The following is a 25,790-nucleotide window of genomic DNA, read 5'->3' as shown; positions in this document are numbered from 1 at the left end:
TCGGTCGGGTAATGGGGAAATAATTGCAAAGGGTCGCGGGGGCTTTTTCGCAATTTCGGCCAAGTCCTCGACCGGCGCGTACGGGGAGGATTGAAAATGACTTTCGATCGAGCTGGTCGCCTTAAAACTAGGTCGGAAGTTTTCTTCGCAACTGCGCTTGCGGGTCGTCGCTTTTTACGTACGATCGATGTCGCTCGATCGCCTCTCGTTCCGCTCTTCGAAACGGTCGTCCTAACCTCGACGCCCCGAGGCAGGGAGATTCTATACGAGTTCCTAAAAAAGCTCCGGATTATGCCTCGACGTGCGTTAAACGCGTCCCGAATAATTAACAATGAATAATTATCGAATTAATAAGCGCTCGTCGATCGGACGCGACAGGGAATAAAGTATGACCAGAAGGCGGACGCCAGTTGGCGTGGGTGTGTCGAGATTTTACTTATTTATTTATTTATTTATTTATTTATGTATTTATTTATTTATTTATGTATTTATTTATTTACTTTCTCCCTAATAAATGCGGCGTTTAAAAGCGCACCGCGAAGGGGCGATTAAACCTGACCTCGGTGTCTTTTCTTGGGGCGGATAAGTCAGCGTGTAAAAGACCTACCATAAAAAATGCCCCTTTATTCCTTGATGTTCCCTAAAAATGTATTATAACCTTCTCTCAGCCCGAATTAATGAATCCAAGATGTAACCGTGAGAAGGGCTCTCCAGTGGAAGGAATTAATATATCTTTCATTTTTCTCCCTGGATTTCAATTTGATAGGCTAACTATCGCGGTTCCGTGATCACGCGTTCGATTCCCCTTGCATCTCGTCACCTCGGATTTAACGCGGTTTCCTTTATTTTCGCGACATTCCTCAGTTTGCGAGCCGATGTGACCCGCGTTCACGGAAAGGCTCGTCCCAGCGCCCGGGAACGGAGCCACCCTCTCGTCGGACACAGTTTTAACATTTTCATGTACACACACGACACGCGAGTCAATGGCCCTCTGCAAAATAGCTACAACGCTGCTTGTGACTCTCCGCAGAAGAAGAGTGGGAACGGGAATTGGAAGCTGAGCTGAAGGATTTCGAGGTCGTGCCAGGACAGGAGAATAGCTCCTCCGCGAACGACGCCACGGCCGGAAAGGACGACTGGGAAGAACAGATCGATGAGCTGCTCGGCGACGAGGAGGATCTAAAGTGAACCGGAGGGGCGCCCATGATTTTTTCCGACACACGACGAGGTCAAGATATCGGCCCGATCGCTCGACTTTGCGCTTACCAAAGGTCGGGCTCCTTCGAGCGAGGTCGAGTTCCTCTGGACGAGGTCGAGCTCGCGAGCGTCAGATTAAATTTCAGCGCTCGAGGGTCGGACCTTCCTTCGGGGAACTCCCTCGTACGAGGTCGGGATTTTTGCGCGAGGTCGGGCGAGGTCGCGTGAAATTAAATTTCATTGCGCGAGGTCAGACTTTCCTTGGGGGAACTCCCTCGTGCGAGGTCGGAATTTTTGCGCGAGGTCGGGCGAGGTCGCTTGAAATTAAATTTCATTGCTCGAGGTCGGACCTTCCTTGTGGGAACTCCCTCTTGCGAGGTCGGAATTTTTGCGCGAGGTCGCGTGAAATTAAATTTCATTGCGTGAGGTCGGACCTTCCTGGGGAAACTCCCTCGTGCGAGGTCGGAATTTTTGCGCGAGGTCGCGTGAAATTAAATTTCATTGCGCGAGATCGGCCTCGCTAGATTTCTTGTAAGAGGTCGGGCTTCCTTGTTGGGTGAGGTCAGCGCTTTTTCGGCGAAGTCGAGCTTCCTTGTCAATTTTCCCTTGCCTCTTTACGCGAGGTCAAGGAAAGAAATTCCGGCCGGTGGCGAGCTTAACGCGGATGATAAATTTCGGTCACATTGTACGAGACGGGGGTTAGAAAAGAAAATGGCGTCGCTACCGTGCGGCGCCATTATGGTTCCTGCGGTACAACGCCCGGAAATATTTCAAATGTTCGAGCAGGAAATCTCGGAAAAGCTGGAATAATTATCGTTAACACAGGCGAATGCGTCCTGTCCCAACCGAGATATCCTGGCCATTGACTGTAGACCCTTGACAAAGCAATCGATTTATTTCCGCGTTGACGTTTCGTCGACCCCTAGGGATCGCGATCCCAGCATTCGTTTTACTCGTGCGAAAAGCTTTCATTCGCGTTAACTCGCACGGCAATTTATATTCCCTTACTTTCGTTAATCGCCGTCGATGAAACAACCGATCGTACGCCCCAGGTCGTTGAACAACGAGTAACAAGGGAGCAATTTGCGTGCGAGGCGACGTGTAAATAATTTCTGGTTCGCTCGGCTGGTCCTTCCGCCCGCTTTGAGAAGTGAGATGAAAATCGAGCAAAACCGTACACCGTTTTGTACCCCTCGAAATCACGTACAGTTTGTAATCCTGTCTTTCGCTTGTTTCGAGGAACAGCCGAGCGACCGTTTTCATGTTTCCATTCCCTTGGTGTGCGAAAAGAATTAAGAACGGCGTATGTAAAAAAAAAAACAGCTTTTGAGGGACGAAAGGACTTTTGTTTCCTTCGTTGCCGAGCTCGAGACGTCGGATCCGACCTGTAAAGCCGTTCGCACAAGTACCGGCAAAACCGGCACCGAATTTTCTGACAAAACCAATGCAACTTTCATTTATTTACATTATTACCATCGATAAAGAAATGAAAACCGACGCCGGCTCCGATTTTGCCGGTCATGCGCAAACGGCGTAACAATCGCACCCCGACATTTCGCAGATCTCTCGAAGTAAATCTATGTCAATTAGGCGACCTCGTGGGAATTAGACCCGTACTTGATTGTTTTGCGTATAATTTGACGTCGCGACGCGTAAACGACGGACGCTTTATTACTACGTCGAGGTACTCATGCCCGTCGATTTGTTTTTTTACACGCCAGTTTTCCGAAACCGGGGAACGTCCGTTCGTTGTCCCAGTTGAAGCGCATCGACTGAAGGCAATTTGCGGGAAAAGGTAATGGCGGCGATCGATTACGTAGAAGCGTCGAAAAGCGACTTGTTTGTTCGACAAGAGGCGAGGTATCTAACGAACGGAAGCTACGATGCACTCCTTGCGCATTTATCAACCCGACGTTTGTACATTGTTCTTGTTCATAACCATCTTCCGGCTCTTGTAAAGTTTTCATGGAGTATATGCGTGTATGTATGCGAGTGAAAATTGTATACATACATGTATATCACCGACTATAGAACATACAATAATTACTAACGGCGCGATTGTTCGAGGCCTAAGTCTGTCGGGGCTCTAGTGTGTACGTAATGACAATTAGCGTGATCTCGTTTTGATTGTGCGCATCGCATTACCGGCTAAGTGCGCCGTGTACTTCGGTCGAGATCGGAGGACCGAAAATGGCGCCGACTCCTGTACAGTTGATTTTTCTTTCTTTCTTCTTCTTCTTTTTTTCCCCTTTTTTTACTTCGGCACCGTCGACGACCTACGTACTGCGTTACACATGCGTTAACAAATCGGGACTCGTAATAAGTCAAGGTTGTACCTAGCAACAGTTCTGAATACACAAATGATATATATACATACATATATATATACATATAACCCTCATAATGAGTTGCGAAATGAATCCGTGTCCCAGTGCGATGCATTCACTCATGAGACAAAATAAAATGAACATACACCCGATATACTTACGTATACATATATAAATATATAAATATATATGTTGTTGACTCCACTGAAAGTATGATAATATATTATGACTATTAATGAGAATATAATGATGCAGCATTAAATTAAAGATAATAAGAGGAAATTAATAATATAATTGCGATAATGTAACGACGATGGTCGTGTACCTCGTGAGAAATAAAATAACCGAATACTCGGATCGGGGCATTCATGCGGAACGATTTACTCATCTTCTTCGTCTCCTGGTACCAACACCGTTTAAGAGGCTCTTCTTTTAGGTCACTGGTATCGTTTAATGTGGAATTCGTTGGTGTGCTTTAACTCAACTGTAAGAACGTGAAATCTTCTCAATGTTACTTTATTGATCGCGTGAAAAAGTTGACCCATAATTATATCAAAAAGGTGATCGACGATACCTGTCTTAGATCGTGTGTCTGTATGTACATTATTCTACACCTTTTTGCGATAATTCGGTTTATGGGAATTAAACGTTAATTGTAGAACGTGGCAAGTAACGCAAGTGAGCTGTCACTGTGTAATAATGTTGGCACTGATCGTACAAAATTTACAAACGTGAAAAAGTTCATGATAAATAAGTTCCTACGCGATTTATACTTAAAATGCTATTAAGAGTCAGAGTCTCTGCAGATGAAGTCTGTGAGTTTATTAATTGATGGCCGTTTAGCTTGACTATCTTCTTCGTTTGCGCCATTGGACAATTTTCGCTTTTTCGATGGACCCTCCTCTTTGAACCTTTTTAGCGCGGCTTTCGTTAAGTCAGCGGAGCTCAATTCAGGGAATTCTTCTTGCAAGCTCTTCTTATTCTTAGCGTACCAACTAACGAAGGACTCCTTCCTCGGAGATTTCTTTGGTTTCGGTTTAGAAGGGACTACCACGGGGCTTTTTGTTTTCTGTGGCTGTTCCAACAAAGCGTCCAATTCACTAAGACCTGTCGTTCAATCAGAACATCGCTTTATTAAAATAAAAAATATATATTAAAGAGAACAGTTTAGAAAAAAAGTACGCACTTTTGTTTCTTGGAGCACTTCCAGTTTTCAGAAAGGGATTGTTCCTCCTTACAGTCGGGGTTAAAGGTTTAATTTCAACCGTGTGCTTTTTCGTGGTAGGTGTCAGAATCAACTCCGGAGTGTTTTCTACTTCCTCGATCTCATCGCAGACAGCGAAGCCATCATCTTTATTCTCCGCCGGTTCAATTTCATCTTCTTCGCTTTGATTTTTACTGTCAAAGATGGATTCTAACTTGTTGGCTAGAGCCATTCTATTGATTCGTCCGGCGTACTTCACTGCCAGTTCGATAACTTTCTGAGTTGCAACTTCTTGACACAACTCCACAGCGCGATATTCCACATTACTCCGGCAAGCGAGCTAAATAGATGAAAAAAAAAAAAATGTTCAGCTGTGTAAATATACCCCATACATGCGTGAATTATTAATAAAGTAATAAATAAAATGATCACTCACTGCAATGAGAGACAGTACAGTTTCCTTCTCATCGAGTGGATCACTTCCTAATTGCCATAAAATTGCCTCCTTTGTAGACTTTTCCGTTTCAGGCTCACAAAGAGGAATTACCAAAGATATTTCGCTGACCGTAGGTCGTGGGACTGTTGGCGGGTAATGACTTCCTTTACATAAAATGCAATGAACTGTCCGTTCAGCTTCGCTGACTCCAATTATGAAAAAGTGGTCTAATTTTCCTTTACTCTAAAAACCATTTAAATACTTATAAGAGTTACTAATCACGAGGCTAGAATAAATTTTAATTACTTACTTGTCGATCCATGTCACAAGCTACTCTCCATAGACATGATTTTCTGTCGTAGATTTTAAGAACCCCTTCGGCATCCATTATTGTCGGAGAGCCCAGGTCCGATAAGCCTAGCCACATTAATTCTGTCGATGGCGATAAAGGAACACTTAAGGTTTGACTGCGTAGAGTAGATCCTTGAATTCGTATCCACAATAAATTCATGTACTGATCATTAGATAGACCTAAAAACAACATTTCATCTGGATGCTTCCTAGACATTTAAACAATTTTCTTGTTATTAGATCCATACCCAGTCCAGTGTGATAAGCAACAACGAGATGATTTCCATGTGCATTCATGGCAACTACTTGACCAGGAAGACCTATTATTTCTCTTTGAGTACCACCAATCATGTACAATCTTAAAAATCGCCTGGTGGTTGCAACTGCCACAAAATTATTCCCAGCAGCAAGGCACGATGAATGCTCCCCTTCTGGGAGATCGATCGACCATTCCTTGTTTCCCGAACCCCAGCCTAATGTTACGAATATTCTAGTAACTTAGCCAGAAATAACTAATCACTTTATTGGCTTAAAGCTGTGTCATAACCAAACTCACCCTGCAATACCACTACGACAAGCTTGCTCGGTTGGCCATCATTTGCCGAACAACTTAGTGCAAGAGCCTGTGTTGACAACGCAGCCAATGTGTGCTGTAGGTAATTATTGATATGTATTGCATGATGGACAGCGGAATCATGAAACTCCACCTCGATACTGGATTCTTCTCCATCCTCCGATGCGAAACATTTTACTATTCCCACTTCATTCCATACCTGAATTAAATAAATGCTTAAGTGTAGAATTGAAAAATACCTAGTTTTAAGTTTTGCTAGCTTTAAATTATATCAGCTTTATATTACCATGTAGCGAGATAATAAATGAACCGGAGATGATCCCGGTTGAAAAGGTTGCTGCAAATTAATGTCTATTGCTAAAGATTTGATTTCTTTTTGTGGGTCTTCTGTAGCAGCATCAAAGTCACTCCTTGTGTCACCATCTTCTACCGATGATTTAATCTTGTTCAATGATATCACATTTTCTCCATCATCGTCATCATCTAATTCATACGAAGGTGCCTTTTCGTTAGGTACCGGTACAGGTAGTAATTCATCCACTAACTCACTGTTATCTACCTACAAAATGTTACAACTAGTAAGTAATATGAATAGAATGTACATAATAATTATTTTCTAGAATATTGTAAATTTTTACAATAGTTAGGCATCCCAGTTGTCCTGATTTGTCGGTAAATGCAATTTCATCTGGTTTTTTCAAGTTCCAAGCAATAGCTGTGATCTTTGTATTATTATCATGTTCAATATATCCAAGTAGCGCTTGAGTATTAAAATTCCAAACAACTATTTCACCAAAAACTGAGCTAGCAGCCAATCGTGTTGCACATTCAGAAAATTTGCTGATGCTAAGATCCTGTATAAAATAATGTAATAATTATATTAATTATATTTAAACTTATAAAAAATGTACAGGAATCTGTACACTTACCCCTCTTAAATTAGAGCATTTTAATCTAAACAACTCTTTCCATGTAGACCTTTCGGTAACAACTACGTCCTTTTCATGAGGATATGCAAGTACACTGCCATCCACGGAATGAAAAGATGGCGTAGAATATGTTTTTGCCATGAAGAAGGAATTGCACTTTGGTACGACATTATTCCAGATATGTATTGCCTTTTTCTCCTTAATATCCCATACCCTGATTGTTCCGTCGGCACTAGATGATGCCTACGAATTTCTTTCTTTGTACACACTTCCTTCATTAAAAAACATTATAATAATTAACAATCTTACCAGAAATACCTCCTTAGGATCTAAGGATATACCTAAGACTGGTGCTTCATGACCATTTAGTTCTATAGTATCTGATTTTTCAATATTTGTGACTCTGATCCTCATATCACTGAAAAAAAATACACACAAATTCTTGTCATTATTTCTATCGCTGCACGACTACTTTTTTAAAACATTTATAGTCTATTCATGCACAAAATTAGATCAAATAAATGAATAAGTGAATTCAATATAAAATTTAAAAAATGTGACACGTTTAATTTTTCTTACCACGCAGCTGAAACTATAAGCTTACTATTCTTCGCAGACGTTAAAGCTGATACAGAAGCTGAGAATCTAGTTATGATTCCCTGTTTCTCTAAATCAGGATATGTAAGAATTTGTACTGTATTATCAGTGCCAACATATATTTTCCCATCCTAGAAGAAAATTTATTCATAAGAATATATATTCTATTACTAAAATTCAAATGGATTAATTATTAAAATGAAACCTTCGATATGACAGCTGTCGCTTGCTCTGAAATACAAGTTGATCCTGGATCATCATCCGTTACATGAAACCATGTTCTGACATCACCGTCCAACCCACATGAAATTAAACCTCCTCTATGACATAAAATTAAACAATGTCAGAAAGTTCACATGAACATTAAAAATAATCATTAAAAAATTATTCTGCAGTAAAGTCAGTCATAAGAAATTACTTCTCTCCGTTGTAATAACAAACATCCGTGTGGCCCTCTTGGTGAGCGAACCGCACCAGTTTATTTATAAGTGGCATTTTTATTAGTAATCTGTTCTTAAAATGTTATTATTACAAGTATCGCTCCAAGGTATCCTTTCACGGCATGGATAAAAATTTTTTATTATTCTGCCGCCATAATTTCTACTGTGCTGCTCCCTGTACATACCTCCCTAACTATATCTAGGACAGCACAGAACGCGATCGTGCGACCCAGCCCGTAAGCAGAGACAGAGATGAGTTGTGAGATTGCTCACGGGCAGGGTCGCGCGATCGCATCCTGTGCTGCCCTCTGGTTTCGTATGGGAATTTCATCTCTGATTGGGATAGGATTTTTGTGATTGTGTATGGACAGAGGATGTGCTCATCTCTGGTACTACAGACAAGTGGCGCCATCCAAAGATGGTGTCGGTAGAATAACGAACTTAATTCGAAACGAAAATTTAATTTTCATGTAAAACTTGAATGAAAATCGATGGCTTCGTTTACATCATATCCAAGTAAAAGGATCAAAATCAGAAGAACAATATTAAGCAAATTTAAAGAACACTTTACTTACGGAAGTGTTTTAATAGGAGAAACGGAAAATGTTTCTAATCGAGAAATGGTAGGAACATGCGTTTCAGCACATCGTCAGTACTACTAACTCGATTTATTTTTTATACGTATTACACGTATTTTACAAATTTTATACAGACCACTGTAAAGTGGAGCAGTAGCAGCATCACCGACGCAGGCGTATCGTACAAGATCTAGGAATAAACGGAACACGCAGTGATATCAGTTTCCCGAAGTATGCGCCCCTAATCAGCCCTTTCCAAGACATTCGGCCAGGTGATCCGGTGAGATGGGCTAGAAATTACACCGAGGTACTTTATTACCTAATGAAATTTATTTTTCCTTACTTCGTGGTACAATCTTCACCTAAGATGACGTATAAAAGAAATGCATCGAGTGAAAAAACGGAACGAAATGCCGAGTTTAAATGTAGCGCTAGAAATTCATTCCGAGGCAGTCCATTCGATAACGGTACGTCGTTCGGTTAAAGTTAGTCGTTTATGCGATGGTGTAAGAGTACGCTTAGTAATATATATAAATATATATATATATATATATAAATATATATTATATATGTATATAGTGTCTAAGGAATTAATGGTATATATTGTACGTAATTTATGAATACGGTAGCAGCCTCACTCTCTAATAATATTAAATATAATGTAATGGCTCAATGCAATAATCCTCCCTAATGCGGATCGTTCAACACCGTGAAATAATAATCGTCCGAGTGACCGATAAACAATGGTACGTGGTAGTCACGTGTGCTTTTTTTTTCTCGCTTATAAATTTTTTAAAATGTTATCATATATAGTAATAATCACAATAGCGTATTCTGAAAAATAGATTAGGGTCCCTAGGGCAGAGGACCGAGGCTCCGGCGTCGAAAGGAGGGTTGTTTATACGCCAATTAACACGACGAAAAGCCCAGACCCGTTCCCCAAGAGAAGAAATCCACCCTGGAAGATGTCCTCGTCGAAGAATCGACACCCTTCGACCAGGTGCTTCACCGGTTACGAAAATGGGATCGGCGACCTCCCCTCGTCATTCCAAGATCCTAGGTACCCACCGGAAGCGGAGGTAATTTTTCACATGAACGATTTCACCCTTCGCGACATCCGCGTGAACGTCGACGCATTCCCGGTCTCGCCGATCTATCGTCACAATTAATTTCAGGCAAAACCGACGGTAGATGCGACTTCGAGGAGTGCTCGACGCGTCCTCGCTCTGCCTGGGGAACCCGCTATAACAGGGCACTATGAACAGCAGTCTGCTGGCTATATGTGACTTTTCGAATCTACAGTCGTTCCATTTCCTCTCCCCTTTCCCAATATTCCGAGAATTAGATACTACCGAATTGCCAGCTCCGAAAACGCAACGTTAACGAAGAGGACTCGATGCGCCACGACGAGCGGTCGTCTTGGAGTACGTTTACACGTGTGCCTTACACCGATTTCAAGACAACCATTGTTATACCCCCCGATAATTAAACACCATGTAAACGCCGTTTTTATCGGCAGCTGAGATAAAAGAGCGTTTACACGACAATTAACACCAGGAGTTACATCGTTAATTAAATGGTCGGTGTAAAGCACAGGTTTCGGCACAGCCTGCGTTAACCATTAAGGCGATGTTAAAGTGGCGTCAAAGAGTTCTCGTTCGTGATACTTTTCTCCAAACTGGGGGTACCGAATCGATTCCAACTTTACAATATAAATATGGAGGGTGTAAAGGAAGGTCCTGAAACTCATGAGGTATGAGTGTTTTTAATTTGTTCATGGATATTTTTTAAAATCTCTTCCGAAAAATTAAATTCCATGACGGTCAGGACCTTCGTCGTAGCCTCTACGTTCACGTTGTAGAGTTTGATAACGATTCGGCGAATTGTTGAAAAAGTTTCGTGAACCATTGACTCTTCGGATGCCACTTTGACGTCCCCTTAATCGTAATGAAGTAGATAAGGTTCGGGAAAATTCTCGTCGAGTTGGGCTCGAGGTCGAGAACGCCAAGTAGATAGAATAAGAGAGGAGTAGGTTTCTTTGTCAATGAACAACTCCAGTGTTAAATATCTTAAGGACGTGTATTTTCGAGAAATGTCGAGGGATCCGGAATCGAGTGGATCCCCTCGTCCGGCCTCCATCATCGAATTTGTTAGCTAGCCTCGGGAACTCGCTGGGTCCTCGAACCCAACCGAACCGAAGTTTCTGCAAACCTACGCATCATCATCTACTAACAGCGTATACCTTCGAGGTTCGACAAAACTAATCGGGATGACAATTAGTCGCAAAGTATTCGGCCTGGAAAAGTAACGGGGGTCGTCGGAATGCGTCTGTACACGTTTTCATATCATTTTACTTCCTTTTTAACAGCGATTGGCAGTAGTGAAAGTCGCGTTTCTCTGCAATTGACGTTTCAACGACCCAGCGGCGTGCGTAATTCCGCCTTTCAAGTGCTCCGATGAAGCACTCGCATCAAATCCCGAAAGTAATTCCGCGCCTTTAAAGCTTCCCGGGTTCGCAACCCTCTACGAACGAAATCGGTACGGCAGATTCCTTCCCGCCAGGCCTGGCTATCTACTCGAAAGGGCCTTATCAAAAATTTAATTTATTCCCTACCTCTTACAATTTCGACCCGATCACCGATCGGCGCATGCCCGCGTCGACCGGTACTAACCACGTCCCTTTACAGCGGACATTTTTTAATTAACGCTCGATTTGCATGTACCCGCCGATCACTAACCGTAAATCCACAAGAGAGCAAGGCCATTTCGAGTAGAGAAGCAGAACCGTGTCCCCATGCCTCCTATTACTCAGCATTCACTCTACATCAGCCATGGTAAACACTACTGTAATCATTTTGTCGCGTTATGATATTTATAACTTTACTTCTTATTCTGTGTTCTTTTTTTGTCCTTTCTTTAATATTAGACGTGCCGCGTCTCTCTCTACCTCAGCCTACTTGCCAGCTACTCGTCTCGCTCCCCTCTCCTCCCGCCTCGCGTTATAAATAGTAATGTGTATATAATATCATTTTCATATCGTTATAATTAATCGGTAATAATATACCCCTTTACTATGCATTATTACTTCAATAACATTTCGCGTGTTATTAACCGCTAGCATAATCGTTAGGTGTACCGAGAGCTGAGCGAGCAGTCGTGCCGCGCGGAGGGTGTCGCACCACGCGCGTCAAAGTGAGACGATTCGGCACGACCTTGCCCAACAACTAGTCAAGGCTCCAAACCGCAACCCTGGCTCTTCGTTCAAGTCTTACTCGCTTGATTTCGATATACATATGTATGTACATATGTATATATGTATAATGGGTATGTATTTTTATATATATATATAATCTTTGCATTTCGAGTTGCCGCCTACCGGACTGATTGCAGCTACTGTTCAACAGGAGGCCCTAATTTCGCGGAACGGGAGCGGCGCCTCGGAAAGATGCCCCCAATTCATCCGAATCGAGATCGCCCGAGTCCTATAACACGAGTGTGTCGCCAAAATCAGGATGTGGACTTACGAGTGACCGTGATATATCAAAAGATGTCTCCTTATCCAGGCTAGATCACTCCCCCCATTTATACAAGTGGATGGAAAAAAGCAGAAGCTTTTTAATCTCGATGAGTAATGGTCAAACCCGCGATAGTAAAGTGTTAAAAGTCTAAGGTTACAGGGTGTATTGACAAAGTGGAATGATTCGAAGATCCTCTCTCGACTCGAGTCGGGCGCTCTGACGGCAATTAATCGCGAAAATCGGCCGTACATTGTGTGTGTATATATATATATAGTAAAATATGCCAGAGTCGCGTTTGGAATATCGTTTCCTCCCCTACCCGCCGTCGATCGTCGTCTCGTCTTTCCCTCTTTTCTGACTTTTCTTCGTCGAGTTACACATGGCCAACTTCCCAATACTGTAACATGCTACTGGGAGTATCTGCTTGGCCAGACTCTAATAGTTACAGTAAAAAATAGCGATAAACGGCACTGTATTAGGAAGAAGCAAAATACACGTTACATTCTCATTATTTTATCGTTGATAAATGCTATAATATTTGTGTGCGAGTGTCCTTTCAATCTCTCGTTCCCTCCTCTTTCCCTCTCATCTCTTTTCTCCCTCCGTTAAATCTCGTATAGCGTCGGCATCAACGTCGGCATCCCGTGTCAATGATCTTCGATTATCACGCCGGACCTTCGCCTGCGCGGCGATCGCTCGTATTATCAATATTAATCAGCTATTTTTACAATCTCTAGGGGGGGGCCCCGCCATCGGGCCCGAAAAAACTCGCCAACATCCCTCTTGCCAGATCGGACTCTAGCAGGCAAACGTGTCTCCTCGATTTAATTACAACTCTGCGGGAACGCGTCTCGCTGCAAGGACCTGCTCGGCAGGACATAGGAAACCTCGGCGGCAATGGTTCTTCAAACTATTCTACATCGAATGTACAGCGCAATGTACCGGGCACGGAGAGTCCAATCCCGAGGCGTTCGTTAAACGGCGTCGAAATTCGCCCTCAAAGGGTATCCCCTGCGATTCGTTCCCGAGTCGCCATCTTGGGCGTCGTTTTCTTCCCCTCATACGCTGGAAAATGATCGCGCAGAGTGCAACCGTCGCCTCGAGAGGGGTCCAACGTTATAAACGATGTAATCCGGCAAACGGACGAGACCTACCTCAAGTCCTTTGCAACGAGACCGCTCCTCGCTTTACAACGCTATTAGTAAATTTGTTTATCTTAGGTGCTAACTTTTAAGTGCCTTACGGTTCGTACAATCGGCCCTAACTCGTAAAATCTATGGTGTCTAAAGTGATGGATTAACGCTAGATCTCATTTATAATCAGATCGGATAAATTAATCGTCAATAATTGCGTACGTCTCTCGTTCTCGCTCTCGCACACGCTCTCACGCTCGGTCGCTCTCACTCTCTCCCTTGCGCTCTCTCTACCTAGGCTAGACTCCGACGGAAAAATATATTTATAAAAAGTTATATAATATCATTAATATATATATATATATATATATATATATATGTATATATATATACGTTTCAAGCGTTCTAGATATCGTACTAATCCTCTACTTAAAGTCTAAGCTCCCAACGTCGACCTCGTGCCGTAGATACTTGCGATTCTCTAGAGGCTGCCGCCGAGGGCGGAGAGCCGCGTCTCTCTATTTTTTTTATTCTTTTTCATTTATAACCGTAATAACTGGCTAAACCTCTCCTTAAATGTACAGACAAATAACTCGAGTCGAGCCGCCGGTTACGGAATAGCCCGCAGAGTCGCTCCTCCAAAGGGGCCCCCGCCGAGTCGCGTCTCCCCGATAAGGGGTTATCACGGGGTTTCGCGTCCTCGTCGGGCCCCCCTCCTCTTGAAAGATCGCCTCCGTACCCCCCTCCCGTTCTCGTGGATGGAATCCGTTGCTTGTGAATGGCTTAAACGGCGCGTTCGGCGGAACGTCCCGCGAACACAATGATTTATCTGTACCTCCCCTCGACGGTCAATTAAAATTCTTGCAGAGGCGAGAGCTCGCCCTTGCGAGTCTCGGGGATTTTGCGGGGGAGCGGCGCTGCATCTCTTAAAAATATTCTAAGCACCCGCAAGCGATCCCCGGCCCTGCGGATCGTCCCCGCGTAAACGGCGGCCCGAGACCGCCCTTAATATCGAGTGTCCCCCAACTAGTGTGTCTTCATCAACATGATTATTAAAAACTCGTAATGAGACCTTCGCATATCTCGGCCGAATGCACCGTGCTTCTTTCCAGCGTACGACATCCTTGTATTACAATACGTCGTACCTTGTACCTTGTACGCGCGCGCGTGTCGATCCTGTCTACCAGGGTGTACGTGTACGTGGGTGTGTCCGTGTGTACATTATCCTCGACGTTTGTGCAAGGGACAACCCTCTCCTTACCGAGTACTAATGAAATACCATTGTGCGCGCGCCTCTCTAGCCCCGCGTTATCACGTCGACCATATCGCGATTACCAACGGCGCCTAGTTTACAATAATTAATATCTTTGGTATCGTGCCTGAGTCTTCGTATAAAATGAATAAAAGGAAGTCGCTAAATTAGTCCCGAGAGAGAGCTTGCTCCGCGCTTCGAGGTCCGTCGTATCAAACTTAGATGATCCCAGTCCGATTAGAAAAGACTAGCTAAATTTTCGAAAGTAAACCGCGGGGTAGGATATACCTCTCAAGTTCGTACGGATTTACGGCAGCTTTTTGTTCCGCGTGTATGATGCGTATATGTATGTATGTATATATATATATTTATATATATATTTATATATCACGTGGCTGTCAGTGGTGTCGGTTATCGGTAATACCAAACCCGGAATCTCGGGTTACCGCTCCCTTGGGACGGGGCCGACGACGGCGTCGCGACGGCGACCTTCCAAGGGAATTCTCGTGGTCTCTCTTCAAGGTTGAAGGAAATCGGTCCGGCCTAATTTTACGCGACTGTTACTAGAGGAAGCATTCTTTACGTTACGCTAGACTTCGCGTGGGAAATGGAAACGGGGCGAAAGAGAAACGACCAAAAAAAAGAAATGTGTAAAGAAGATAAAGAGCAATGACAACGAAACGTTGCGTTACCCGCGAATCTCCCGTGTTTCTTTTTTTTTTTTTCTTTCGACGTCAAGGGAGATCGATGACATGACGTCGACGTCTTCGCGTCGGACGCTTTTCGCGCGCGATAGGACGAGCTCGGATTCGGGATTAGTTTGAAACTTATTGTAAACGCGATGATAATTTGTACTATCGGTAAAAAGAAACTATGCTTTTCTTCTTCTTTTTTTTTTTCCTTTTTTTGCGTAGTTTTTCTTTTCCTTACGTCGGTCGCGATGCAACGATGCAGCGGTCGGAACAATGAACGAACAATCGGGCTCGCCTGACGGAGTCTCTCAGTCTTTCTCGATTAGGAAGTCATAAGCAGGCGACCCTTCCCTCTAATCAACGCTCGATCGATCGAAGAATGACAATCAAATGCTTTAACAAGTTGCGGTAGTCGGATTGTGTGTGACATGTGCGTGTCAAAGTGCAGCGAACGTTCGAGTCAATTGTTCACAACATCGGAAGGGCGTCGAGTCGTCCTCGTAAACCGATTGTTTCGGCCCTTCGACTTCCCACGAGGGTTTAGTTTTAAGAGCGTGGAAGTGGGGCCGAAATTGCGAGCTCGGGGGGCGATTTCGAAAGTTTAATCATTCCGAGATAAACACCGAAAAGAGAAAACAAGCTCTCGGGGGGGTGGGTAAAACGTGCCGCGCCGAGTGACGCTAAGTGAAATGTTGCTGTTTACGTGTCAACATTTAATTACGGGAAATATGGAACAATGCTTGTATAATTTCCCCGTTCTGTCACTCTCGTTGGGGCATAAATAGGATAAAAGTTCTGCCGTGCGGGCAATTTCGAAAGCCATTTGATTCGCCCTGTTTATACGGTTTAAACTGACACCGCTGAAGTATGACCTCATGTTTATATCGCGCATTCGTAGCGCGCTTTTATGCCGTTTATGTGTTTACGTTCTATCGCGTATGACGGAGAGCACACGATCAGTACATAAAACTACGTTTGCAAATGCATTTCGTCTTTCTGCCATTCTGGTCACGCTTGCTCGTTTAAACGCACGGATGCAATTTTATCAGACCGCGTATATTTCGCCCCGTGTAACGTTCATTCGTAACGGCTTTGTGGAAGCGGTAAGTTATTAATTAGAGAAACTGCCCAACAAGTGTCCAAGCTCATCGAGGCCGTTTTAAACCCAGCGGGTATCGACTTGGTTGCGAAAGAAGTTAATGGAAAATCGCCCAAAAGGAGCGAAGATGGCTGACGGCTCTTCCTCTAGGGCGAGCCGCCATCTTGGAAAAAGGGAAAAGACGAGATTCCACCCTCCCACGCTCTCGATGATTGTGAACAAGAGATGTCGAGGGTCAACGGCACGTGTGTTTGTCGTTCGAGAGGAGCACTTAAGTTCAACCCTCTCCATATCACCCCGTCCATTGTCTAGAAAACATCTCGTCATATAGAATATATCACATACGCGTTACTTCTAAACACACTGAAATAAGAAGCACTTTAAGATAGATGTCTACATACACCATCGGGCCCGGGATAAATCGACTGATCTCTCTGTTCTTCCTCGCTCATATAACTTTTAATTGCCGTATATGTCTGTATATATGTATTATTTACATGCAAGCCCCGTACCTCTCTCTCTCTCTCTCTCTCTCCCCAGCTCGTTCCTTCTGCTGCCTATTACGTATATGTGCTAGGGTGATTCGCGCCCTTTGCGAAACGTACGAAAGAGTCCAAGCAAGCGTTTGAATCAAAGAAGGCACGATGTTCCTTAACGCGATGTTATCATGTAGTAGAAACCTTCTAAAAGGGACGATAACGCGTCCCGTCACCGCGGTACCCGCCGATCCTCCGACTGCAATTATACCGTTTTGAAGAAGTATTTGATTATCGGTCGAGAAAGGTGCGTGATCCTTAATCAAGAGACAGCAGGGCAGAGTCAGAAGGGAATCCAGGGGTAAATCAGATCTAACAGGAGAGTCAAAATTCGGTTGGCGTGTCTACTAGTATCTAAATGCAGCGATGACAAAAAAATTGAACACCGAACATCGCTTCAGTCTTGACGTCCAATTGACTGCAACATCTACTCTAAGGGCAACCTCCGGTTCGGTTCCCGAACGGTATCACGACTCTCGGTGTGATCGTACAGCGGAGGGTCAAACTGAGGATAGCTATGTCGCGATACAAAAGAGGATCATTGACATCAGTAATTTGAATGATTTGGCCTCTGTAGAGATTTGTGTCTCCCCGATCCGACGTGGGAAAAAGCGATCGGTCCGAGATGACCCGGTCTACTCTTCGCGCGGGCATTCTTACTTCTACAAACTGCACCGTCGTAACATACGTCGTTTACGGAACACCGCTGCCTGGATAGTACGTAGATATTTGAAGGATGACATCGTAAACAATTCCACAAGTCGAACGACAGCTCGCACGAATGTCCTTTCTGTGCCGGACAATTGAAAAGAATACTCCCGCCAATATGTACACGCACGTCTACGAGTCTCCCGCGCGTGATTAATCCATTTCGTCCCAAGAACTCAAACGAAGATCGCCTCTCCTTTCGATCCCGATACCGAGCAAACGAGGACAAGCAAGTCAACGAAGAAGAAACCCAGGGATCTCGGTACCCGCGGCCTGCGATAAAAAAAAAATCAGTCTAACGATTGACGTTCGGGCCCCAGATTTTAAACAATATTAAGACGAAGCCCGGATGACACGTAAAACTAAGGGAGACAGTTTGACGGAAATTCCGTAACGACCGTAACTTAGATGAACAGTGAACCGTTTCGGTTCACCCTGGGGAGCCATGAACCCGAAGGATTCGTGGCACGACGTTTGCCATATAGGCGATACTCTCCAATTACCGTCATAATCGTAATAACTAATCATTCGTTCGCTACCCGAGATAAAAGAAGAGAACGTCGAATAATAAATGCGAAACCGTACAACTAAACTCACACACGCACCTTTGGTAAGAAACGGGCTAATCAGGTCGCGCCGAACTGTCCCTAAGAGGACGTTGTCCACGTGGGTCAAGAACGACCAAATAGTCCAGTGAAACCATCGAACGAAACAACTCTCGCCGCGAAAACAAGTCGCGAATGCCGATCGACGTCACTTTCCCACATCCTTAACCCGTAAGACGTGCAAAATCCCGGGAGACCGTGCGCCGCGTACGCGTGACGAGATTCACGCGGTCGCCCGATGCCCGCGCGGCGGTGCACCGAATCGCGCGTCCCAGCTTAACCAAAGAGGGGATTCGCTCGAACGTAAGTTAGCAAAACGCATCGTCTCTGTCTAAAGAATTGGAAATCGCTCCAGGCGATGCACCGTCCCCGCGCGGGCATAAATAAACCGGCTCGACGTGGCAGCCCAGTCGGAGCAGCGGCTACCGCTGCTGGCTGCTCACATCGCAAGATGGCGACCGCGTGGCGCAGAGTCCGCGCCACGCGATTGGCTGGCTTCCAAAAAGGATAGCGTCCCGCGACGTCGGGTCCCCGTGGAGGTCCCTGATCTCGGACTAAGACCGGTAGATGAAGCTGCACGGCGGCGTGGGCGGCGGCGGCGACGACCCGCTCATCGCGATCGGGACGAGCGTCGGTGAGGGCGACGAGGAGGGGGGCGACGGGGAGCTCGAGGAGACGCTGGAGGGCGGCGAGGGCGACTCGAGCGCCCTGTGCGCCGCCAGCTCCCGAGTGGACTGTCCCCCGGACGTCACAGCGCGACTCCTACTCGCGGTCGCGTTGTGACGATTCCGCGCAGGCCGCCCTAGGCTTCGGTGGCGGCCTCCCCCCTCCTCGCTCGTTTCTCAAAGATAGACCTTCTTGACGCTCCTCGTGGTGGCGAAGCCGTCGTTGCGCCGGTACGCGTCGCCCTGGTGGGAGCGCAGCGTGCCGAAGTTGTCCCTCGGGCCCCGCCCGTACCCGTAGCCGTCCGGGAACTGGAAGAGCGTCTCCGCGGGCGTGGGCGGGGGCTTGCGCATCGTCCCCTTGGGCGAGTGCAACTTCGGCGGCTGCGGCATCAGCACGGGCTCTGCGTACGTCACCTCCTCCTGCGGCAGCAGCTTCGGCTCCGGCGCCAACCTACCGTGCGTTAAAAAAGATACGTGATTACCGATATTAGATTGCGATTGTAACAACGAGGTCCAAGTCGACCCTTGCCATTGTATAATACCTATTGACGTTCTGTCGCTGCTCGAAGTACTCGTACTCCGTGTCGGGGTAAGGGAGATTGTCGTCCTCGTCTTTCCTGCACTTCCTGCCGCACAGGTAGCCGGCGATGAAGCCGACCAGCAGAGCTGCCAACGCCCCGGCGACGACGGCCATGACCAGGGTCTCGACCGAGTACTGGGGAGGCGGTGAATCCGCGGCGGATACTTCGGGACCTGTGCCAAACGCATGTTGCGAGTTTAGGATCTAAGAGGAAAATGGCTCCAAGTGGAATGGCCGCGCGGTATCTACGGATCGATCGCAACCGTGCGGTCGGTCGGTCACGTGTAGGTGCGTATAAATTCGGTAAAGGGTGCGTTAACCGCGAGACCATGAAACCGCGGCTCACCCGAGCTGTCCCGCTCCTCGTCCTGCATGATGTTAATGATCTCGCCGCCCTGACTCTCCTTGTTGGGCATCATGGAGTCCGGTGGGAACTTGTTCTGGTTGGCGGAGATAGCCCCGACGCTGCTGGCGTCCTTGTTGAGGATCTTGCTGGGAGGACAGGAGGCGTGAGCCCCGGTCGCCACGCTCTGCAGGAACCTGGAGGCGTCCGTGGCAGCCGGACCGACCAGGGCTCTGCACTTGCCCTCCACCTTGTCCCAGGCGCAGTAGGGGTCCTGCAGGGCGACGCACTCCCCGCAGGAGAGTATCCTGTCGCTGTAACACCTGTGCAACCTGAGGGCTTGGACTTGGCTGTCGGCGATGACGACCAGGCGGCCGTCCTCGAGGCCGTCCCCGGTCTGGGAGGCGCGCACCACCTTTATCCCCCGGACGGGCACGCTCGCCGGGAAGGCCTGGATCTCCTCGATCACCACTGGACTCACTCTCTGATGACTGTCCGCCGACTCCGCGTTCACCGCCTTGATCACCTTTCCGTTGTCGGTGCCGATGAACAGCACGTCGTACGTCTTCCCGCCCGGGGTCTTCACTTGCGGGTCGACCGCGATCTGGGTGAACCTGTAACTAAAATCGTCACATTTTTCGACTCCACTCTGAACACCTCTTTCCCCTTATCCAGGTATTACAATATACAATACACTATGCACGACCTGATAACAGTAACCATAAGAATAGGAGGAACCAACTGGTCTATCAAACTCCAGGAAATTCAATATGGCGTCTGGATAAGCGGTCCGATTAACGCATTTTTATTCGAAGGACCTGTTTTTACTATAATGATCATTATCAGTTGAGTGTTTCTTACTAATTGTAGGTATTTCTAGAGTCCACTTACTGGAAACTGGTGCGAATGACGATGGGCTGCCCGAAGAAGCTCGGGACCGACTCGTCCATCAGGGAATGGCTTTTAATGAAGTTCAGAGTCAGGTCCGGCAAGGTGGTCGAGTCGTTGACGCACTGCCCGGGTCTGGGGTCCGGTACTTTGTTGCTCTGGACGGGCAGCCAATTCGAGTTGAGGGCGCTCTGTTCTTTGAAGTTCCCCTCGAAGGTGTCGGCTATGTCTTGCAGGGAGAACGCGCAAACGGCCGATCCACTTATACTGTTCACTGGAGTCGTGAACGTACCGTATATCAGCTGGGCGGACACGCTGCCATATTGGCCCGATATCAGTTCGGTCGTGGACTCTGCGGCCAAAATGTTCATTGACTTCTCGTAGAAAATCGAACACGAGGGAAACGCCGAATATTCGACTTACGTATTTCGTTGAAATAAAACGGGAAGTCACCGGTGACTGAACAGTTGAGGCGGGATTTTAAAAAAGATGTCCACCTCTGTCTGAAACGGTGCGGACCGCCACGGTCGGACTTGCAGACTCTCGCCACGCGAGAGTACACGGCCTGGAAATATAAATAACAATGAGTTCTTCAATCGACACTCTTAATTCATCTGTACACTGGTAACAAAATTAAATATCATTGAACGAAGGAAATATTTTCTTCATTCGAAGAATGTTCATTTAACTGAAATAAATTCTCATAATTCCGTAGAACCGTTGCATTCAATTTATTCGGGTTTATTTGCGAGAAATGATTATTTATCGAATTAATAAAATATTTCTTTCGTTCAATGACTTTTTTTTTGGTTCTCAATGTAGAGAAATCTGGGCGAATTACCTTGCCGCAATTTATGTACTCCACGGCCGTTTCCCTGAAGAAGAAGTAGACGAACTCCCCCTGGGTCATGGAGTTGACGAAATTTGGCGCTGCAATGCGCGGAAACAAACCGCGATATTAATGGAATTATTATGAATAATCACGTAAAGCGCGTTGACGTATCATCGCCGCATCCCGTTCATCGAGTAATCCCGATATTGTGTTCCGGACAATGCGTCGAGTTTCGATCGAAAATTGGGAGGACCAAAGCTGTAGAAAATTTCGGGAAACGTCGGCGCCCGGTGGCACTTCAAAACTGTTTTCAATATGCCAGATTAATCCAATTCGCCGGTAGTCGCGCGGGGGGAAATATCCAGATACACGAATGTGCCATTCCCCTGATAGAAGTGGGAGCCCCCGTCTATGCAAATCTAGGAGCTTGATAAATTTCCCAGCCGAGTTCGCCGATGTCTGACACCGTTTATTACGCCCCGTGTAAAGTGTACCGGGCTTAGGGGTCTGATATCGCGTATCACTACCGCTGCAATTCCCTCCATGATGGGACACGTCGGCCATCGAGTCGCGAATTGCCCGACAAGGGACATCCAGGGGAAGGTTGGGCAAAAATTTTGGGAAACATCGAGCCACTCCCTAAATGGCCTCTACATGCCGGGCTAATCCAATTGGCTAGAAGCCGACCGACGCGTGAAGCTTGCCTCTTCCAGGGAAAAATGTCCCGATAACGCGACCAACTTAATCAGCACCGATCTATAAGCTGGGTAAACTCTATAAGCTAGATTACTCCGTGCAAATTTGCCGACAGTGTTTGTTACAGAGCTTTCCAAATGTACAGAGCTCACGGATGCTCCGGCGAGAGCGTTCAACCCTGAATTCGAGAGATCGGCTACAATTGCAATAATTGAGTAAATTATTTTGTTCTCTACACTTCGTCCAACAATATCCCAGCGAAGGAAATAGGATGCCATTGAAAATACCTTTAGCAACGAAGTTAATTATCGGCAGTTGCTCCCGCTACAAGGAGATGTATAGAGGAAAATGAATATTTGACCAATTTTCGGGTGTAGCCGATTTTTCAAAATGGCGGCGAGATCTCGACGCATGGGAGCACCCTCGAGGGGGTTTTAGGCGTTAATAAATTACCGTTCGAAGAATCACGGTGTTCAGGAGTGGGCGTTCAATCCCTTGCAAAGAAGGTTGCTCCCCCAGGAAAATGTTTTCGGAAGCTGGGGCTTCATAATGTATGCTCGCATTCGCCGATGCGAGTTTGGTTAATAATTAACACCTACCACCACGGCCGTTCGACTACCCGGCGTGTATCTAGCGCCTTAAAGGGGCTCTTCCGTGGAGTTGCCAAAGCGGGGGCCGTGAAATCAGCCATCCAAAGGAGAGCTGACTAAAATCAAATTCCGCATATAATCCGAGGCCCTTTGAGTCCTGGACGTCCCCTGGCCGTCGTTTCAAAGGACCTCCGACGCCCTTTTCCAGCAGGCGTTAAATATCTTGCGCAAAAAAGGGATCCAAAATGGCGCCCGAAACTGCTCCGAAACGTCTGAGACGAGAGAAGCCCGATTTTGCGCGAAATTCCGCGTGGCTCTGTGTTTGTCGGTAAACGCGGCCACCGCATACGATGAAAGTTAACGTCCCTGCGTAATTTAATCGGGACCTTTTAGAAGCGGTGCTCTCGGAGCCTAAGATCCCGCTTTTACAGCGCACTATCCATCCAACAGAACCGTGGGGTTTGATCGTCCCCGTAAAGCACAACTAACTGCTGCGTCAATAATGATATATAGAGAGGGACGCCTTTATTCGCGTTACTTTATGCGCCACTAAGGGGGGAAGGCGCGAGCCGCAAAGTAAAGTGGAAAACTTTATCGATATATTCGCCCGGCGGCGTCTTTATAAGCTCCTCAGGATTCATAAAGCGACATTAATCTCTCGACGCGCGTCTCGTCGGCTCAACCCTTTAAGAAATTAGCTCCGCTCCCCGATAAATCTGGCCGAGCTTTCTTATTTCCTCCCCGCCTATTCCGACGTGGGGAGATTTAAGCTCCTCTGAATTTTCATTCCTCCTATCGAAGATCCTTCAGGATATCGACTCGATTTGCGAGACGGGGTTATTACAACGGACCCTCCTTTTACGCTCCCCGAGACCTTGCAATCCTAAATCTCTAGGGGATCCTTTGGGAGTCGCGAATCGAATTATTCTAATTATTTATATCCTTTGAACTTCCACGCAGCGGTGATACGGAAAACTTGGGCAAGACCAAAGATCAAGATCCTACTTTGAGAAACCAAAAAATTCACCGGATAATTCGTAAATTCAAAGAATAATGAATTAATGAATCTTTCGTTCAACGAATCTTTTTTTTTTCTCAGGGTCTTGACTTTTGCCTTGCATTTCATCGTTGTCAGGGGAAGCATGGGGTCGTCAGCGATCATGGGGATTTACCGTTGAGACTCATCGAGTCGTATTGCTCGGTTTGCAGGGGGCCCCTGTAGATGATGGGGTCCATGCCCGAAAAATCGGCCACGGTCCCCGTGTACAGCTCGCCGTCCACGTATACGAAGGTGCTGTTGTGCTGGGGGTCGTAGGGGCACATGGCCTGGCCCGTCCTCTCCTTCTCGACCGTGTAATTCCCTGGATGCACCACGTAATCCCGGCACATTGGCTTGAAGGCGTTGGTCGCGCAGACCAGGAGACTGCTCGGCCCGGTCTTCGCCAAGATCCTCACGTAATTCTGACAGTTCTCCTCGTCCTTCCCCTTCATCACGCACATCTCGACGTCCGTCTTCGGCGAGTACCAGGTTAGCCTCTGCTGCTCGGTCAGATCCGTCAGGCTGAGGTTGTGCACGAGGTTCCTGAAAATCGAGAGAAAAAAGAAAAAAAAATATCCATAAGTCTCCCTAAGCAAAAATCCCTCCCTCAACTTAAGCCAATATGAATCCTACCATCAGAGCTCCCGTTTATGAAACTTTCCTTCGCCCAGGAATTTTCCTGCTTTTTTTATTTATCTCTAGACCTTTTAACGCCATTAAAAATGAGATTTCACGGGTGGAGGGACCTTCCTAACAGCCTCCACATTCACGTTGTGGAGTTTGAAATGATTCGACGCATCCAGTTCTACCGAAAAGTTCTATAATGATCTCTAAGGTGCCGCTTTGACATCCCCTTAAGGGGTTACGTAATTTCCAAGAAATCGACTTTTTCCTTTATTATTATTCTTCGCGGAGGGATTATCAATGAATGTACTTCTCTCGGAACCGTGTTTCTAGTTATTGTCCGCGTGACAGCCCCGTGATATTATTTCGTTATCTAATTTTGGTGTTTTCATAATCGCGCGGATTTGAAGCAAGGCTCGAGCCCTCCTTTTTGTACGCGATTCACGGGGTAACGAGCGTTAACAATCCCCGGCGGGGAGCCGTATCGCGCTAATTCACATCCCATTCGCACGGCCGGGAAGGAATAAACTTTTGTCCGCGGCCAGCGAACTCGGCAAATCGGCAAAGTAGTATAATCCGATGACGTCCGAACGAACTCGATATCGAACTCGATTCGAGCCCCGTGCGACAATGGTTCGCGCGCGCATTGTCCGCGATTATCTCGCGCGAGGGAAGGCTGATTTCGGGAAATGCATTATTTATTTCACACGATAATAATCAGGGAATCTTCAAAGTGCGTCGCGAAAATCGCCGGGTGCGATAGTTCGATTAAAGCTACTACCAGCGACTGGCTAAAAATGAACGAAATAATTCAATCATAACGTTCCCGCTATATAAAAAAAAAAAACTTAGGAAGGGAGAACATTTTTAATACACAAAGTCTATTTTAATTCCCATTCTGTGTATCTCGATATTTTATAGAGGTTAAGTTAGGTTAGAAATGATACATGTTTTGCGTTTTCTTTATCACGAGCAATGAATGATTTTAAATCAAAATGAAATTCCATGGATCTGATTTTTTGAGGTTAGGTCGAGGCGTCATTCGACCCTCTCCGGATTCGAATCCGAGTTCCTGTAGTGGAACTGGCCTCTAATCGGTTAATGGCGAGCTCGGGTTTCCAAAGTTCAATGTTATGCCTTGGTTAACTTCCGGATCAGCCAATCAACGGCGAGGCTTCGAAGCTCGGTCGGTCAATTATGTAATTAAGCAAGGCTTAACATTGATCCACGCCGGTCGAGCCTAACGCGCGTAAGACGAGAGCTCTGCTCTTGTTCCCCGTCAAGTGTCAATTCCGCCGTGCGATTTCGGTCACTGGGGCGACATGGCCGGAAAATCGAGGCCCTCGATCCCGAAACG

General features: G+C 46.2%; 3 protein-coding genes across 10 annotated transcripts in view; 1 reads left to right on the top strand and 2 right to left on the bottom strand.

Moving 5' to 3' along the window:
• The window catches only part of LOC105698026 (synapse-associated protein of 47 kDa), a 49,660-nt gene extending 30,804 nt beyond the window's left edge, over positions 1–18,856 (top strand). For 3 of the 7 annotated variants that reach the window (XM_012421858.1, XM_012421862.1, XM_012421857.1), the window contains one exon: positions 1,031–3,900. In XM_012421858.1, the coding sequence (XP_012277281.1) occupies positions 1,031–1,188 (158 nt within the window). In that variant the 3' untranslated portion in view covers positions 1,189–3,900. Of the gene's footprint in view, positions 1–864; positions 3,901–11,763 lie in introns of those variants that run through there. The other 4 variants (XR_001103898.1, XM_012421864.1, XM_012421859.1 and 1 more) reach the window with 4 other exon arrangements.
• On the bottom strand, positions 4,024–8,276 carry LOC105698025 (WD repeat and HMG-box DNA-binding protein 1). Of its 2 annotated transcripts, none has more exons than XM_012421856.2 (13): positions 8,034–8,276; positions 7,821–7,935; positions 7,598–7,746; positions 7,328–7,436; positions 7,019–7,261; positions 6,728–6,943; positions 6,376–6,648; positions 6,072–6,288; positions 5,764–5,988; positions 5,475–5,647; positions 5,165–5,407; positions 4,711–5,068; positions 4,024–4,631 (listed from the first exon to the last, which is right to left on the bottom strand). In XM_012421856.2, the coding sequence occupies exons 1-13, from the start codon at positions 8,108–8,110 to the stop codon at positions 4,309–4,311; spliced, it is 2,721 nt and encodes a 906-aa protein (XP_012277279.1). In that variant the 5' UTR covers positions 8,111–8,276; the 3' UTR covers positions 4,024–4,308. The 2 variants fall into 2 exon arrangements, with proteins under 2 accessions (XP_012277279.1, XP_012277278.1); XM_012421855.2 differs by having other exon boundaries at positions 5,475–5,695; positions 8,034–8,275.
• Positions 18,857–18,977: 121 nt separating the features above from the next.
• Positions 18,978–25,790, bottom strand: part of LOC105697908 (semaphorin-1A) — a 70,957-nt gene continuing 64,144 nt past the window's right edge. The window contains exons 3-9 of the mRNA XM_012421641.1: positions 23,943–24,352; positions 21,494–21,582; positions 21,076–21,217; positions 20,656–21,004; positions 19,768–20,384; positions 19,384–19,594; positions 18,978–19,292 (exon numbers count right to left, since the gene is read on the bottom strand). Of these exons, the coding sequence (XP_012277064.1) occupies positions 19,019–19,292; positions 19,384–19,594; positions 19,768–20,384; positions 20,656–21,004; positions 21,076–21,217; positions 21,494–21,582; positions 23,943–24,352 (2,092 nt within the window). The 3' untranslated portion in view covers positions 18,978–19,018. The remainder of the gene's footprint in view (positions 19,293–19,383; positions 19,595–19,767; positions 20,385–20,655; positions 21,005–21,075; positions 21,218–21,493; positions 21,583–23,942; positions 24,353–25,790) is intronic.

This window comes from Orussus abietinus, unplaced genomic scaffold (genome assembly GCF_000612105.2).
Source record: "Orussus abietinus isolate OABI.00-Male unplaced genomic scaffold, Oabi_2.0 scaffold1, whole genome shotgun sequence".
NCBI classification, from domain to species: Eukaryota; Metazoa; Arthropoda; class Insecta; order Hymenoptera; family Orussidae; genus Orussus; species Orussus abietinus.
Note: the sequence above shows the minus strand (reverse complement) of the source record. Positions and strands in the feature narration are given on the sequence as shown.